The 15,981-nt window shown below is 37.4% G+C and overlaps 1 protein-coding gene across 8 annotated transcripts in view; it reads right to left on the reverse strand.

The window, feature by feature from the left end:
- LOC118800430 (vacuolar protein sorting-associated protein 13B-like) overlaps positions 1-15,981 on the reverse strand; it is a 402,625-nt gene that overhangs the window by 233,163 nt on the left and 153,481 nt on the right. For all 8 annotated transcript variants that reach the window (XR_005006236.1, XM_036560640.1, XM_036560641.1 and 5 more), the window contains exon 24: positions 15,189-15,427. Coding sequence is in view for 7 of the 8 variants with exons in the window: in XM_036560640.1 (XP_036416533.1) it covers positions 15,189-15,427 (239 nt within the window). In the remaining variant the exon portion in view is untranslated. The remainder of the gene's footprint in view (positions 1-15,188; positions 15,428-15,981) is intronic.

Consider the following 15,981-nt stretch of genomic DNA (forward strand, 5'->3'; position numbering starts at 1 on the left):
GTTCCACCTTAAATTTTGTGCTATGTTTATTGAAGTTCCACCGTAAATTCTGTGCCACCTTAATTTCAGTGCTGCCTTGAAGACAGTTCCAACTTAAATTCTGTGCCACCTTAAATTCTGCTCCACCTTAAATTTGGTGCCACCTTAAAAAGAGTTCCACCTTAAATTCTGTGCCACCTTAAATTTAGAGCTATGTTGATTGAAGTGCCACCTTAAATTTAATGCTAGGTAATGAAAATTCAACCTTGAGTTCTGTTCCAACTGAAATGTAGTGACTATTAATAGCAGTTCCACCTGAAATTTAATGATATGTTAATTGAAGTTCCACCATAAATTCTGTTCCACCTTAAATTGAGTGTTATGGTAATAGCTGTTCCACCTTAAATTTAATGCTATGGTAATTGAAGGTCCACCTTAAATTCTGTGCCATCATTAATTTAGTGATATGTAAATAGTAGATCCACCTTAAATACAATGCTATGTTAATTGAGGTTCCACCTTAAATTCTGTGCCATCTTAAATTTAGTGCTATGTTAATTGAAGTCCCACCTAAAATTCTATTCCACCTTAAATTTAATGCTATGTCAATTTCAATTCCGCCTTAAATTCTGTTCCGCCTTAAATTTAGTAATATGTTAATAGCGGTTCCACCTCAAACTTAATGCTATGTGAATTGAAGTTCCACTTTAAATTCTGTTCAGCCTTAAATTTAGCGATATGTTAATAGTGGTTCCACCTCAAATTTAATGCTATGTGAATTGAAATTCCACCTTAAATTCTGTGCCATCTTAAATTTAGTGCTATGTTAATACCAGTTCCACCTTAAATTTAGTGTTATGCTAATTGAAGTTCCACCTTAAAAAAATATATATAAATATATAAAATATCGACTTTGAACGTTAATTTTCCGTAAACCGTACGTTGGATCGCTTAGAAAAGCACAAGCTACCTAATCGGGTATAGGATCTACGATCCTGCAAAGTTTCGTGGTTCTAGCTCGAAAACTGTAGGAGGAGTAGCATTTAGTTTTTTGAGTATAGAATAATAATAATAATAAGAAGAAGAAGATTACGAAGAAGAGTAAGTTGGCTTTTTCAAGCCAACTTAATTATAATAATAACTAGAAAGGGAAAGTTCGTGAACGAACTTTAAGTCGGCTTGAAAAAGCCAGTTAATGACGTTAAAACGTTAAAATGGTTGAAGACTGTTGAAAGTTGTTAAAATATTAGTAAAATGTTGCTAAGCAGAAGCTGCAGTATCTGTGGTGGAATCTAATTCGTTGCTAGATGCTAACGTGAATGAAGTTCCACCTTAAAGTCTGTGCCACAGACTAATTAACTATCTTAAAGTTAGTGCTATGGTAATCGAAGTTCCCCCATAAATTCAGTGCTATCTTAAATGCAGTTCCACCTTAATTTCAGTGTCAGTGTAAACTCAGTGCTACCTTAAAAGTTAAAATGGTTAAAATGGTTAAAGTTAAAATGGTTGAAGACTGTTGATAGCTGTTAAAATACTGCCAAAATGTTCCTAATCAGAAGCTGCAGTATCCGTGGGCTTTAAATTTTGTCCCACCTTAATTTTAGTGCTATGTTAATTTAAGTTTCACCTGAAATTTTGTGCCACCTTAATTTTAGTGCTACCTTAAAGAGAGTTTCACCTTAAGTTCTGTGGCACCTCAAATTTAGTGCTATGTTAATTGCAGTGCCACCTTAAATTTTCTGCCACCTTAACTTTAGTTCTACGTCAATTTAAATTCCACCTTAAATTCTGTGCGACCTTAATTTTAGTGCTATGTTAATTCCAGTTCCACCTTAAATTCTGTGCCACCTTAACTTTAGTTCTATGTCAATTTAAGTCCCACCTTAAATTTTGTGCCACCTTAGTTTTACCTTAAAGAGAGTTCCACCTTAAGTTCTGTGGCACCTCAAATTTAGTGCTATGTTAATTGCAGTGCCACCTTGAAAGAAGTTCCACCTTAAATTCTGTGCCATCTTAATTTTAGTGCTACTTTAAAGAGTTCCACCTTAAATTCTGTGCCTCCTTAAAGTTAGTCCAATGTTAATTGAAGTTCCACCTTTAATTCATTGCTAACTTAAATGCAGTTCCACCTTAAACTCTGTGCAACCTTAAATTTAGTGCTATGGTAATTGCAGTTCCACCTTAAATTCTGTGCCACCTTAAATAAAGTTCCTCCTCAAATTCTGTGCAAGCTTAATTTAGTGCTATGTAAATTGGAGTTCCACCTTATATTTAGTGCCACCTTAGGAAGAGTTTCACCTTAAATTTAGTGCTATGTTAATTGAAGTTTCACCGTGAATTCTGTGCCACCTTAATTTCAGTGCTACCTTAAAGACAGTTCCACCTTAAATTCTGTTCCACCTTAAATTTGGTACTATGTTAATTCCAGTTCCACCTTTAATTCTGTGCCACCTTAAATTTAGTGCTATGGTAACTGCAGTTCCACCTTAAATTCTGTGCCATTAGTGATATTTTAATTCTGTGCCATGTTGAATTTATTGCTATGTTAATTGAAGTTTCACCTTAAATTTAATGCTATGTAATGGCAATTCCACCTTAAATTGTGTTCCAACTAAAATATAGTGATTGTTAAATGAAGTTCCACCTTAGATTTCAGTGTCAGTGTAAACTCAGTGCTACCTTAAAAGAAGTTCCACCTTAAAATTAATGCTATGTTAATTGAGGTTTCACCTTAAATTCTGTGCCATCTTAAATTTAGTGCTATTGTATGCCACCTTAATTTTAGTACAATGTTAATTAAAGTTCTACGTTAATTTCTGTTCCACCTTAAATTCAGTGATATTAGCAGTGCTACCTTAAATTGTTTGCTATGGTAATTGAAATTCCACCTTAAATTCTGTGCCACCTTAAATTTAGTGATATGTTAATAGCAGTTCCACTTTAAATTTACTGCTATGTTAACTGAAGTTCCACCTTAAATTCTGTGCCATCTTAAATTTAGTGCTATGTTAATTTAAGCTCCACCTTAAATCCTGTTCCACCTTAAATTTAGTGATATGCTAGTAGCATTTCCACCTTAAATTTAATGTTATGTTAACTGAAATTCCACCTTAAATTCTGTGCCATCTTAAATTTAGTGCTATGTTTATTGAAGTTCCACCTTAAATTCTGTGCCATCTGAAATTTAGTGCTATGTTAATATCGGTTCCACCTTAAATTTAATGCTATGTTAATTGAAATTCCACCTTAAATTCTGTGCCATCTTAAATTTTGTGCTAGTTTAATTGAAGTTCCACCTTAAATTCCCTTCCACCTTAAATTTAGTGATTACGTTAATAGCAGTTCCACCTTAAATTTAATGCTATGTTAATTGAAGTTCTACCTTAAAATAAGTCCTATGTTAATAGCAGTTCCACTTTCATTTTAAAGGTTAATTGAAATTCCACCTTAAATTCTGTGTCATCTTTAATTTAGTGTTTTCATTGAAGTTCCACCTTAAATTTATTGTTATGCTAATTGAAGTTCCACCTTAAATTCAGACCTAGCTAAGTGCAATTCCACCTTAAAAGCAGTTCCACCTTAACAAATCATTATGTGTGCTGACACTGCTGAGCATTAGGCTGTGAGCATGGGAGACATTGGGCTCCATGCGTGAGTTTGGATGTGTGTGTGAGAGAGGTGGCCATTGTGACATCATGTTTGGCATGCTGCCAACAGTCCCCCCATTCATTTCCTATGGGAAAAATATCGGCTTTGAACGTTAATTTTCCGGAAACCGTACATCGTATCGGTCCAAGCGCACTATTCCCGTATATGAGGAACGTTTGTGCAAAATTTGGTGGTTGTACGTCAAAAACTGCGGGCCGTGAAAAGTTAACAAAATTTGAGCGTAGAATAATAATAATAACTAGAAAGGGAAAGTTCGTGAACGAACTTTAAGTTGGCTTGAAAAAGCCAGTTAATGACGTTAAAACGTTAAAATGGTTGAAGACTGTTGGTAGTTGTTAAAATGTTGCCAAAATGTTAAGCAGAAGCTGCAGAATCTGTGGTGGATGGAAATTTTTTGGTAAGTTCTACTGTGAATGAAGTTCCACCTTAAATTTTGTGCCACCTTAATTTTGGTGCTATGTTAATTGCAGTTCTACCTTAAATTCCGTGCCTCCTTAAAGTTAGTGCTATGTGAAATAAGGTTCCACCTTAAATTCAGTGCTAACTTAAAAGCAGTTCCACCTTAATTTCAGTGTCAGTGTAAACTCAGTGCTACCCTAAAAGAGGTAAAAACGTTAAAATGGTCAAAGTTAAAATGGTTGATAGCTGTTAAAATACTGCCAAAATGTTACTAAGCAGAAGCTGCAGTATCCCTGGTGGATTTTAATTCTTTGCTAGTTGCTACTGTGAATGAAGTTCCACTTTAAATTTTGTGCCACCTTAATTTTAGTGCTGCCTTAAAGAGAGTTCCACCTTAAATTCTGTGCCACCTTAATTTTAGCACTAACTTAGAGTTCCACCTTAAATTATGTGCCACATTAAATTTAATGCTATGTTAATTGCAGTGCCACCTTAAACCAAGTTCCACCTTAAATTCTGTGCCTCCTTTAAGTTAGAGCTATGTGAATTGAAGTTCCACCTTAAATTCAGTGCTAACTTAAAAGCAGTTCCACCTTAATTTCAGTGTCAGTGTAAACTCAGTGCTACCTTAAAAGAAGTTAAAATGGTTAAAATGGTCAAAGTTAAAATGGTTGAAGGCTGTTGATAGCTGTTAAAATACTGCCAAAATGTTACTAAGCAGAAGCTGCAGTATCCCTGGTGGATTTTAAGTCTTTGCTAGTTGCTACTGTGAATGAATTTCCACTTTAAATTTTGTACCACCTTAATTTTAGTGCTATGTTATTTGAAGTTCCACCTTAAATTCTGTGCCACCTTAAATTCAGTGCCACCTTAAATTCAATGCAATGTTAACTGAAGTCCCACCTTAAATTTTGTGCCACCTTAATTTTAGTTTTACCTTAAAGAGAGTTCCACCTTAAGTTCTGTGGCACCTCAAATTTAGTGCTATGTTAATTGCAGTGCCACCTTGAAAGAAGTTCCACCTTAAATTCTGTGCCATTCTAATTTTAGTGCTACTTTATAGAGTTCCACCTTAAATTTCCGCCTTAAATTCTGTGCCTCCTTAAAGTTAGTCCAATGTTAATTGAAGTTCCACCTTTAATTCATTGTTAACTTAAATGCAGTTCCACCTTAATTTCAGTGTCAGTGTAAACTCAGTGCTACCTTAAAAGAAGTTCCACCTTAAAATTCAGTGCTACCTAAGTGCAATTCCACCTTAAAAGCAGATCCACCTTAACAAATCATTATGTGTGCTGACACTGCTGAGCATTAGGCTGAGAGTGGGTGAGACATTAGGCTCCGTACGTGAGTTTGGATGGGTGTGTGAGTTAATAGGCCATTGTGACATCATGTGTGGCATGCTGCCAACATTCCGCCCATTCATTCCCTATGGGAAAAAAATATCGACTTTGAACGTTAATTTTGGGAAAACCGTACATCGGATCGCTTAGAAAAGCACAAGCAACCTAATCGGGTATGGGTCCTACGATCCTGCAAAGTTTCGTGGTTCTAGCTCGAAAACTGTGGGACGAGAAACATTTTATATTTTGAGCGTAGAATAATAATAATAATAAGATTACGAAGAACAGTAAGTTGGCTTTTTCAAGCCAACTTAACTAGAAAGGGAAAGTTCATGAACGAACTTTAAGTTGGCTTGAAAAAGCCAGTTAATTATGTTAAAACGTTAAAATGGTTGATCACTGTTGATAGTTGTTAAAATGTTGCCAAAATTTTATTAAGCAGAAGCTGCAGTATCTGATTGGATGGTAATTCATTGCTAGGTGCTACCATGAATGAAGTTTCACCTTTAAGTCTGTGCCACGTTAAATTTAGTGCTATGTTAATTGGAGTGCCACCTTAAAGACGTTCCACCTTAATTTTATTGCAATGTTAATTGAAGTTCCACCATTCCATTATGTGCCAAATTAATTTTTCTTCTACCTTTAATTCTGTGCCACCTTAAATTTGGTGCCACCTTAAATGAAGTTCCACCTTAAATTCTGTGCCACCTTAATTTAAGTGCTATCATAAAATGGAGTTCCACCTTAAATTTAGTGCCATCTTAATTGCAGTTCCCCCTGAAATTCAGTGCCACCCTTATTTTAGTGCTATGTTAATTGAAGTTCCACTTTAAATTCTGCGCCATCTTAATTTTTGTTCTACCTAAAATAAAGTTCCACCTTAAAGTCTATGGCACCTTAAATTTAGTTCTATGTTAATTGTAGTGCCACCTTAAAAGAAGTTCTGTCTGTTGATTGTGTTAAGTGTGTGTGGTGTGGGGTATGTTGAGTATGTGCTGTGTGTTAGTGTGGAGTGTGTGGTGTGGTAATTGTGTGTGGTGTGGGGTGTGTTTATTTTGTGTGGTGTGTTTAGTGTGTGTGGTGTGTTTATTGTGTGTGGTGTTGGGTGTGTTGAGGGTGTGTGGTGAGGGGTATGTTGAGTGTGCGCTGTGTTTATTGTGTGAAGTGTGTGTGGTGTGTTAATTGTGTGTGTGTGTGTATGGGTGTGTTGAGTGTATGTTCTGTGTTTACTGTGTGAGTGTATGTTCTGTGTGTTGTGTGCTCATTGTGTGTGGTGTGGGGTGTGTTTAGTGTGTGTGTTGTGCTTATTGTGTGTTTATTGTGTGTGGTGTGGTGTGTGTTGAGTCTGTTGTGGGTTTATTGTGTGGGGTGTGCGGTGTGTTTAGTGTGTGTGGTGTGCTTATTGTGTGTTTATTGTGTGTGGTGTGTTTAATGTGTTTGTTTATTGTGTGTAGTGTGAGGTGTGTTTATTGTGTGTGGTGTGGGGTTTGTTGAGTACGTGTTGTGGGTTTATTTTGTGTGGTGTGGGGTGTGTTGTGTATATGTTGTGTGTTTATTGTGTGTAGTATGAGGTATGTTTATTGTGCGTGGTGTGGGGTATGTTGAGTGTGTGTGGTGTGGGGTGTGTTTAAATTCTGTGCCACCTTAATTTTAAATTAAGTAAATTTAGTCCTGTTAATTGAAGTTCCACCTTAAATTCTGTGCCATCTTAAATTTAGTGCTATGTTAATTGAAGTTCCACCTTAAATTTAAGGCTATGTAATGATAATTCCACCTTAAATTCTGTGCCACCTTAAATTTAGTGTTAAGGTAATTGCAGTTCCACCTTAAATTTATTGCCACCCTGAAAAGAGTTCCATTTTAAATTCGGTGCCACCTTTAAAGAAATTCCACCTTAAATTCTGTGCCACCTTAATTAAAATTCCACCTTAGGTTCAGTGCTACCTTAAAAGAAGTTCCACCTTAAAATTCAGTGCTACCTTAAAAGAAGTTCCACCTTAAAATTCAGTGCTACCTTAAAAGCAGTTCCACCTTAACAAATCATTATGTGTGCTGACACTGCTGAGCATTAGGCTGGGAGAGGGTGAGACATTGGGCTCTGTGCGTCAGTTTGGATGGGTGTGTGAGTTAATGGGCCATTGTGACATCATGTGTGGCATGCTGCCAACATTCCGCCCATTCATTCCCTATGGGAAAAAATATCGACTTTGAACGTTAATTTTGGGAAAACCGTGCGTCGGATCGCTTAGAAAAGCACAAGCACACCCTGCGGGTATAGGATCTACGATCCTGCCAAGTTTCGTGGCTCTAGCTCGAAAACTGTAGGAGGAGTAGCATTTAGTTTTTTGAGTATAGAATAATAATAATAATAATAATAATAATAATAAGATTACGAAGAACAGTAAGTTGGCTTGAAAAAGCCAGTTAATTAACGTTAAAACGTTAAAATGGTTGATCACTGTTGATAGTTGTTAAAATGTTGCCAAAATTTTGTTAAGCAGAAGCTGCAGTATCTGTCGTGTATGGTAATTCGTTGCTAGTTGCTACCATGAAAGAAGTTCCACCTTAAATTTTGTGCCGCCTTAATTTTTGTGCTATGTTAATTGCAGTTCCACCTTAAATTCTGTGCCGCCTAAAATGTAGTACTATGTTAATTGAAGTTCCACCTTAAATTCTGTGCTAACTTATAGTTAGTGCTATGTGAATTGAAGTTCCACCTTAAATTCTGTGCTAATTTAAAAGCAGTTCCACCTTAATTTCAGTTTCAGTGTAAACTCAGTGCTACCTTAAAAGAAGTTAAAATGGTTAAAATGGTCAAAGTTAAAATTGTTGAAGGCTGTTGATAGCTGTTAAAATGTTGCTAAATGTTAAGCAGAATCTGCAGAATCCGTGGTGGATGGAAATTTTTTGCTAAGTTCTACTGTGAATGAAGTTTCACCTTAAACCAAGTTCCACCTTAATTTTAGTGCTATGTTAATTGCAGTTCCACCTTAAATTCTGTGCCGCCTAAAATTTAGTACTATGTTAATCGAAGTTCCACCTTAAATTCTGTGCCTCCTTAAAGTTAGTGCTATGTGAATTGAAGTTCCACCTTAAATTCAGTGCTAACTTAAAAGCAGTTCCACCTTAGTTTCAGTTTCAGTGTAAACTCAGTGCTACCTTAAAAGAAGTTAAAATGGTTAAAATGGTCAAAGTTAAAATGGTTGAAGGCTGTTGATAGCTGTTAAAATACTGCCAAAATGTTACTAAGCAGAAGCTGCAGTATCCGTGGAGGATAGCAATTCTTTGCCAGTTGCTACTGTGAATGAAGTCCCACCTTAAATTATGTGCCACCTTAAATTTAATGCTATGTTAATTGCATTGCCACCTTAAACCAAGTTCCACCTTAAATTCTGTGCCATCTTAATTTTAGTGCTACTTTAAAGAGTTCCACCTTAAATGTCCACCTTAAATTCTGTGCCTCCTTAAAGTTAGTCCAATGTTAATTGAAGTTCCACCTTTAATTCATTGTTAACTTACATGCAGTTCCACCTTAATTTCAGTGTCAGTGTAAACTCAGTGCTACCTTAAAAGAAGTTCCACCTTAAAATTCAGTGCTACCTAAGTGCAATTCCACCTTAAAAGCAGTTCCACCTTAACAAATCATTATGTGTGCTGACACTGCTGAGCATTAGGCTGGGAGTGGGTGAGACATTAGGCTCCGTGCGTCAGTTTGGATGGGTGTGTGAGTTAATGGGCCATTGTGACATCATGTGTGGCATGCTGCCAATATTCCGGCCATTCATTCCCTATGGGAAAAAAATTCGACTTTGAACGTTAATTTTGGGAAAACCGTACATCGGATCGCTTAGAAAAGCACAAGCGCACCCCGTGGGTATGGGTCCTACGATCCTGCCACGTTTCGTTGTTCTAGCTCGAAAACTGTAGGAGGAGTAGCATTTTATATTTTGAGCGTAGAATAATAATAATAATAAGAAGAAGATTACGAAGAACAGTAAGTTGGCTTTTTCAAGCCAACTTAATAAGATTACGAAGAACAGTAAGTTGGCTTTTTCAAGCCAACTTATTAAGAAGAAGAAGAAGAAGAAGAAGATTACGAAGAACAGTAAGTTGGCTTTTTCAAGCCAACTTATTAAGAAGAAGAAGAAGAAGATTACGAAGAACAGTAAGTTGGCTTTTTCAAGCCAACTTAATAAGAAGAAGAAGAAGATTTACGAACAACAGTAAGTTGGCTTTTTCAAGCCAACTTAATAATAATAATAATAATAATAATAATAAGATTACGAAGAACAGTAAGTTGGCTTTTTCAAGCCAACTTGATAATAATAATAATAATAATAAGATTACGAAGAATAGTAAGTTGGCTTTTTCAAGCCAACTTAATAATAATAATAAGAAGAAGATTATGAAGAACAGTAAGTTGGCTTTTTCAAGCCAACTTAAGAAGAAGATTACGAAGAACAGTAAGTTGGCTTTTTCAAGCCAATTTATTAAGAAGAAGAAGAAGATTACGAAGAACAGTAAGTTGGCTTTTTCAAGCCAACTTATTAAGAAGAAGAAGAAGAAGATTACGAAGAACAGTAAGTTGGCTTTTTCAAGCCAACTTAATAATAAGAAGAAGAAGATTTACGAACAACAGTAAGTTGGCTTTTTCAAGCCAACTTAATAATAATAATAATAATAATAATAATAATAAGATTACGAAGAACAGTAAGTTGGCTTTTTCAAGCCAACTTGATAATAATAATAATAATAAGATTACGAAGAATAGTAAGTTGGCTTTTTCAAGCCAACTTAATAATAATAATAAGAAGAAGATTACGAAGAACAGTAAGTTGGCTTTTTCAAGCCAATTTATTAAGAAGAAGAAGAAGATTACGAAGAACAGTAAGTTGGCTTTTTCAAGCCAACTTAATAATAAGAAGATTACGAAGAACAGTAAGTTGGCTTTTTCAAGCCAACTTAATAATAAGAAGAAGAATACGAAGAACAGTAAGTTGGCTTTTTCAAGCCAACTTAATAATAATAATAATAATAAGATTACGAAGAACAGTAAGTTGGCTTTTTCAAGCCAACTTAATAATAATAAGAAGAAGAAGATTATGAAGAACAGTAAGTTGGCTTTTTCAAGCCAATTTAAGAAGAAGATTACGAAGAACAGTAAGTTGGCTTTTTCAAGCCAACTTAATAATAATAATAAGAAGAAGATTACGAAGAACAGTAAGTTGGCTTTTTCCAAGCCAACTTAATAAGAAGATTATGAAGAACAGTAAGTTGGCGTTTTCAAGCCAACTTAATAATAATAATAAGAAGAAGATTACGAAGAACAGTAAGTTGGCTTTTTCAAGCCAACTTAAGAAGAAGATTATGAAGAACAGTAAGTTGGCTTTTTCAAGCCAACTTAAGAAGAAGATTACGAAGAACAGTAAGTTGGCTTTTTCAAGCCAACTTAATAATAATAATAAGAAGAAGATTACGAAGAACAGTAAGTTGGCTTTTTCAAGCCAACTTAATAAAAAGATTATGAAGAACAGTAAGTTGGCGTTTTCAAGCCAACTTAATAATAATAATAATAAGAAGATTACGAAGAACAGTAAGTTGGCTTTTTCAAGCCAACTTAAGAAGAAGATTACGAAGAACAGTAAGTTGGCTTTTTCAAGCCAACTTATTAAGAAGAAGAAGAAGAAGAAGATTACGAAGAACAGTAAATTGGCTTTTCCAATTTACTTTTTCAAGCCAACTTAATAAGAAGATTACGAAGAACAGTAAGTTGGCTTTTTCAAGCCAACTTAACTAGCTCGCTAGCGCAACTATCGCTGCGTTCCAAACCACACATTTCTGTACTTCACATACTACACCAATGAGTGCACTTCTAATGGTATATGCACTATTTTTCCACACTTACACATACTTAGTGTGCTAGTATGCAGTTTGGGACGGGATGTGTCTTACCAAGATGAATCTTCATGTAGTGAGCGACAAGTTTCCTCTTCAGATGCTCCATCATGGAGGGTGTGCTCCCATGCCAGCTAAGGTCAGCTTTACAAATAGCACAACTGACAACCTTTTTTCTGAGTTGCGCGAAATGCTCCCACACTTTTGAGGATTTTGTTCTTGAGGCAGTCATCGCTCTGTTGTTGTCAAAACATTTCTAGTGAGCGTGAGACAGGCGCATAATGACATCACCAAGTAATCAACTACTAAATTAGTTGCCAACTAATTTGGTTGTCAATTTTAGTCGACTAAGTTGAATAATCGTTGCACCCCTAGTAACATTTGTTGTTTTATTTTCATGACTGCCACAGATAATGCTTGATGGTAAATTGCCATATAAAGCCTCATGTTTTTAGGTGAAGAATTCTCAGGCTGCATCCAAAACTGAATACTTACATAATAAACAGTATGTTAAAATAACACACCACCATTAGTTTTGAATTACTCAGAGTAGAACGTACAGTGCATTATTATGTGATTTTTGGACACAGCTTTAGTCTTTGCAGGTTTTGTGTGGCACTGGATGTTACGCGCTACCTGGTTTGAGCCTGTCAGTTTGTGTCAGTGTCCAAATTTGGGTCAAGGTGAGAAAAGTGCTCTAGCTGGGTGCATAGCCAAGGGATGGCCAGGGGTGGCCAGCGCTACCATAGCATGAAACATGGCCACTCCTTTGGCCAAGTCAGACAACCATGTTCAATAAAGTAGTCACCAGAGAAAAGCTATCCTACTTGCCCTGTGTGAATAGTTACAATTACAGTGAAAACTCTGTCATGAGAGGCAGATACCAATCAGCTGTAAGAGTCTGATCGCGCTGCACTCAATCAATACAGTTTACTGATATAAACTACTCTGATGAGCAGACAAGCGAGAATGTTGGTCAAAACCTTAACACTGATCTGTTTGCTTAACAAGAAAGAGTTTTCTTAACAAGGCAGCAAAAACTGGTTTAATATATTAGCAAAACACAGTTAACATCTACACCAATATGGTACAGTACTAATGTTGTCATGTTGTGTGCGGATCACGTCACAGATCACATATAGACTTTAACCAATATATTACCAATATATATATTAAAAATAAATCAAGAAATTAAAGTGTTTTACAGATCCCTATCACAACTGGAACAAAATCACTTTGACTTCTAGAGCAAAAAACTGTAAGATTGTAAGGTTATGTTGTTAATCTATACAGACTCGTGAGTAACCCGTAGCCGGGCAGTTTCTTTGAATTAAATTATTTATGTTAATGCACTGGAACAATTGATGCTTTTAATTTACATGATTCAAATGTTTACATAACTTCCTCATGAACGAATGCAATAAATCTTTAAGTTTTGTCTTTCAGTTTACTTTCAGCAGTAACTGTGTTGAGTAAATTTACTGCATTTTAATATACACAAAAAGGACATTATTTGTAACGGCATTAAAAGGGTGGTAATGTGAGTTGTGCTGCGGTCCCCTGCGGATTGATCTGGACTGCTCTCTCTCATAACTGAGGGGAAAAGTATGGATATGTTAACTGTTACCTGCTTCATACAACTGCTGGGTACCACATTTGTCCATTAGTTATGTACAACCTCAACTCAGTCAGATATCTATTTAGGCAATATTAGCCAAATATATTTTATGTTGGTTGCATTTATGAAAGGAGACAGATGGTAGCACTGGGAATTATGTGAAAATAATGGCTAGCCTGGTTTATCAGACAATGGAGGATGAACTCTAAAGCAAAAGCAGACACCGTTAGCAAAGTAATCAGCTAATATTAGCATATTAGCCAGCTAAGGTTAGCAATTCAGCTAAAATAACTTCACAAAGTTTCCCAAACAGAGAACCAACTCTAAACTCCAAGATGGCACCCACCGTGGCAGACGTCTTTGTGTGTTCCTCTTGCAACCAATGCTATTTATTATTTATTTTAACTTTAGTATTTATTTTAAATGTACAGTATACCTACGGAACAGTTAGTTACAGTAGAGAGGCACTCCTGGAGATCGGTAAAATTCGTCATGAACTTACCTTTAGCATTTCTGACCTCAACTTTCTTTTATGCTTGTATTCCACCAGCACCAGCACCAGCTGGCAAGGCCCAGCAGCACCGGCCTCGGGTGAGCGGTGCAGCCGATGAACAGAGCGGCTAAAGCGGAAGCGGGGCTACATGCTAGGCTAAAGGCTAGGGCTACACAGCCACCGCTACCTAGCCTGTTGCTAGCTAATGTTTGCTCCCTCGAAAACAAGCTGGATGAGCTGAGAACCAGAATAACAACTCAACGTGAGATCAGAGAGTGCTGTGCTCTTATTCTCATGGAAACCTGGCTCTCGGACAGCACGCCAGACTCAGTGATCCAGTTAGAAACACACTCTGTCCACCGCGGGGACCGCATGGCATCGTCGGGGAAGAACAAAGGCGGCGGTGTCTTTATCTACGTGAACAACAGGTGGTGTTCAGACGTAAAGACTGTTGAAAAACACTGTTCAGCTAACTTAGAACTGCTGATGTTGAAGTGCAGATCCTTCTATCTGCCGAGAGAGTTCAGCGCTGCGATTATTCGGGCTGTTTACATCCCGCCACGCGAGAACTCGGCCATGGCGCTGGGGCTGCTGCATGATGTCATTAGTAAACAAGAGACCGCGCACCCGGACGCCATGTTCATTGTTGCCGGCGACTTCAACCACTGCAACCTGAGGACTGTCCTCCCCAAGTATCATCAGCACGTGAGCTTTCCGACGAGGGAGAGCAACATACTCGACCAAGTCTACAGCAACGTGAGGGGGGCCTACAGGGCTGTGCCTCGGCCGCACTTCGGACAGTCCGACCGCATCTCCGTGTTCCTCTACCCAGCACACAGACAACTCCTCAAGCAAGCACTTCCAGTGAGTAAAACTATCAAAGTATAGAATGAAGAAACTGATCTAGTGCTTCAGGACTGCTTTGACAGTACAAACTGGGATGTGTTCAGAACTGCTGCTGTGAGAAAGGACTGTACTGTTGATCTAGAGGACTATGCTTCTGGGGTAACGGGCTACATCAGCAGCTGCATTGAAACCATTGTTCCTACAAAGCGCTGCAGATGGTAGGCCATTGCCATGGTATCCCAATTGGTTGCTGAAGAGTTGCTAGGTGGTTGTTATGGTATTCCAGGCAGTTGCTAAGGTGTTGCTAGGCGGTTGCTATGGTATCCAAGGTCGTTGTTAAGGTGTTGCTAGGGTGTTGCTCTGGTATTCCAGGTTGTTGCTAGGTGGCTGCTAAGTTATTCCGATGGTGGCTATGGTATGCCAAGTGGTTGCTAGACGGTTGCTATGGTATCCAAGGCAGTTGCTAAGGTGTTGCTAAGTAGTTGCTATTGTATCCCATGCGGTTGCTAAATTGTTGCTAGCAAAGTACATGTCTGAAGAACAGTGTAAAAGGGGGGTAAGAAATGTTACAGAGAAACAGATCGAATACAGTATGTAATGGTAGAACGACAAAGTACACCTTTATGGTAAGTGGAGCCGATGAAATGGACAATTAGTGTAGAGAGAAGGAGGTAATTTTAATTATTTATGGCTGATTTTATTAGTTATGGCTGATCTGTGTTTATTTACATAAAACACGCTGTAAAGTAGAATGCAGTATTGTAGATCATATACAAAGAGTATTTGTACTTGAGTAAGATTTCCAACCTGCATCGAGCTGTATTCAACTTTAGACTGTAACTCTGATCTGATCAAGGAGTATCACATGATCGTGAGCCAATCTAAAAGAGAGAGCCCAAGACAGAAAAGAGCACTGAAGCGAAAAATAATGGTAAGTGTAGCGTTATACCTGTGGGTTGGAGAGTTTCAGATGAAGCGGCTGCAAGTCTACATGCAGACAGATGATGAACGAGTGTCTAAAGTCGGGAGTGGTAAAGCCTGTTGTGGGCCCGGGCTGCAGCTTGTGGGACGTCACAGCGAGGGTGGAGGTACAGCCTATTGGCTCCAGCAGAGATAGAGAACGCTGATGCCCCAGCAATGTATACATACTGAACTGGCCCACTGTCACTGTCCATGGGAATGCATCACCTTCACACAGACATATATACATAAGCATGTGCACATTCACAGAAGGACAAACACACCAACACCCAAATGTAAGGTTACAAACTACAAAAGCTTTATTTCACAAAGTCAACACAAGAGGTGCATAAAATGTTCAATGTAATCTGCTCCTAATTCCTGCTAATAACTCTAAATGCAAACTGAGCTTGTCAACTTCTTTGCAATCTCACAATCAGGGATCTTTGAAAAGAACACTGTAAAATTGTGACATGAGAGGACACTGGCAGAACATGAGGACTAGAAAAGGTGAATGATAAGAAAGTAACAATTTGGTTACAAGCACATTACTAAAGAAATTGATAAGGGCCATTACCATAAATTCTCATTATTGTAGTTATGTGTTTAAAAATTCTGACACTCACACCTTTTAGCCAGTATAAAACAAAATAATCCTACATAAGTAGTCTATCGTCATAGAAAACACAATACTTTTCCAAATTTTCCAAGACCAAGTCATGTTATGGCATCATCCCTTCGAGTTTCCAAACCCTGGTCCTGGAGTTCCTTTGCCCTGCACG

The sequence above is a fragment of the Colossoma macropomum genome, unplaced genomic scaffold (assembly GCF_904425465.1).
Source record: "Colossoma macropomum unplaced genomic scaffold, Colossoma_macropomum, whole genome shotgun sequence".
In the NCBI taxonomy this organism is placed as follows: Eukaryota; Metazoa; Chordata; class Actinopteri; order Characiformes; family Serrasalmidae; genus Colossoma; species Colossoma macropomum.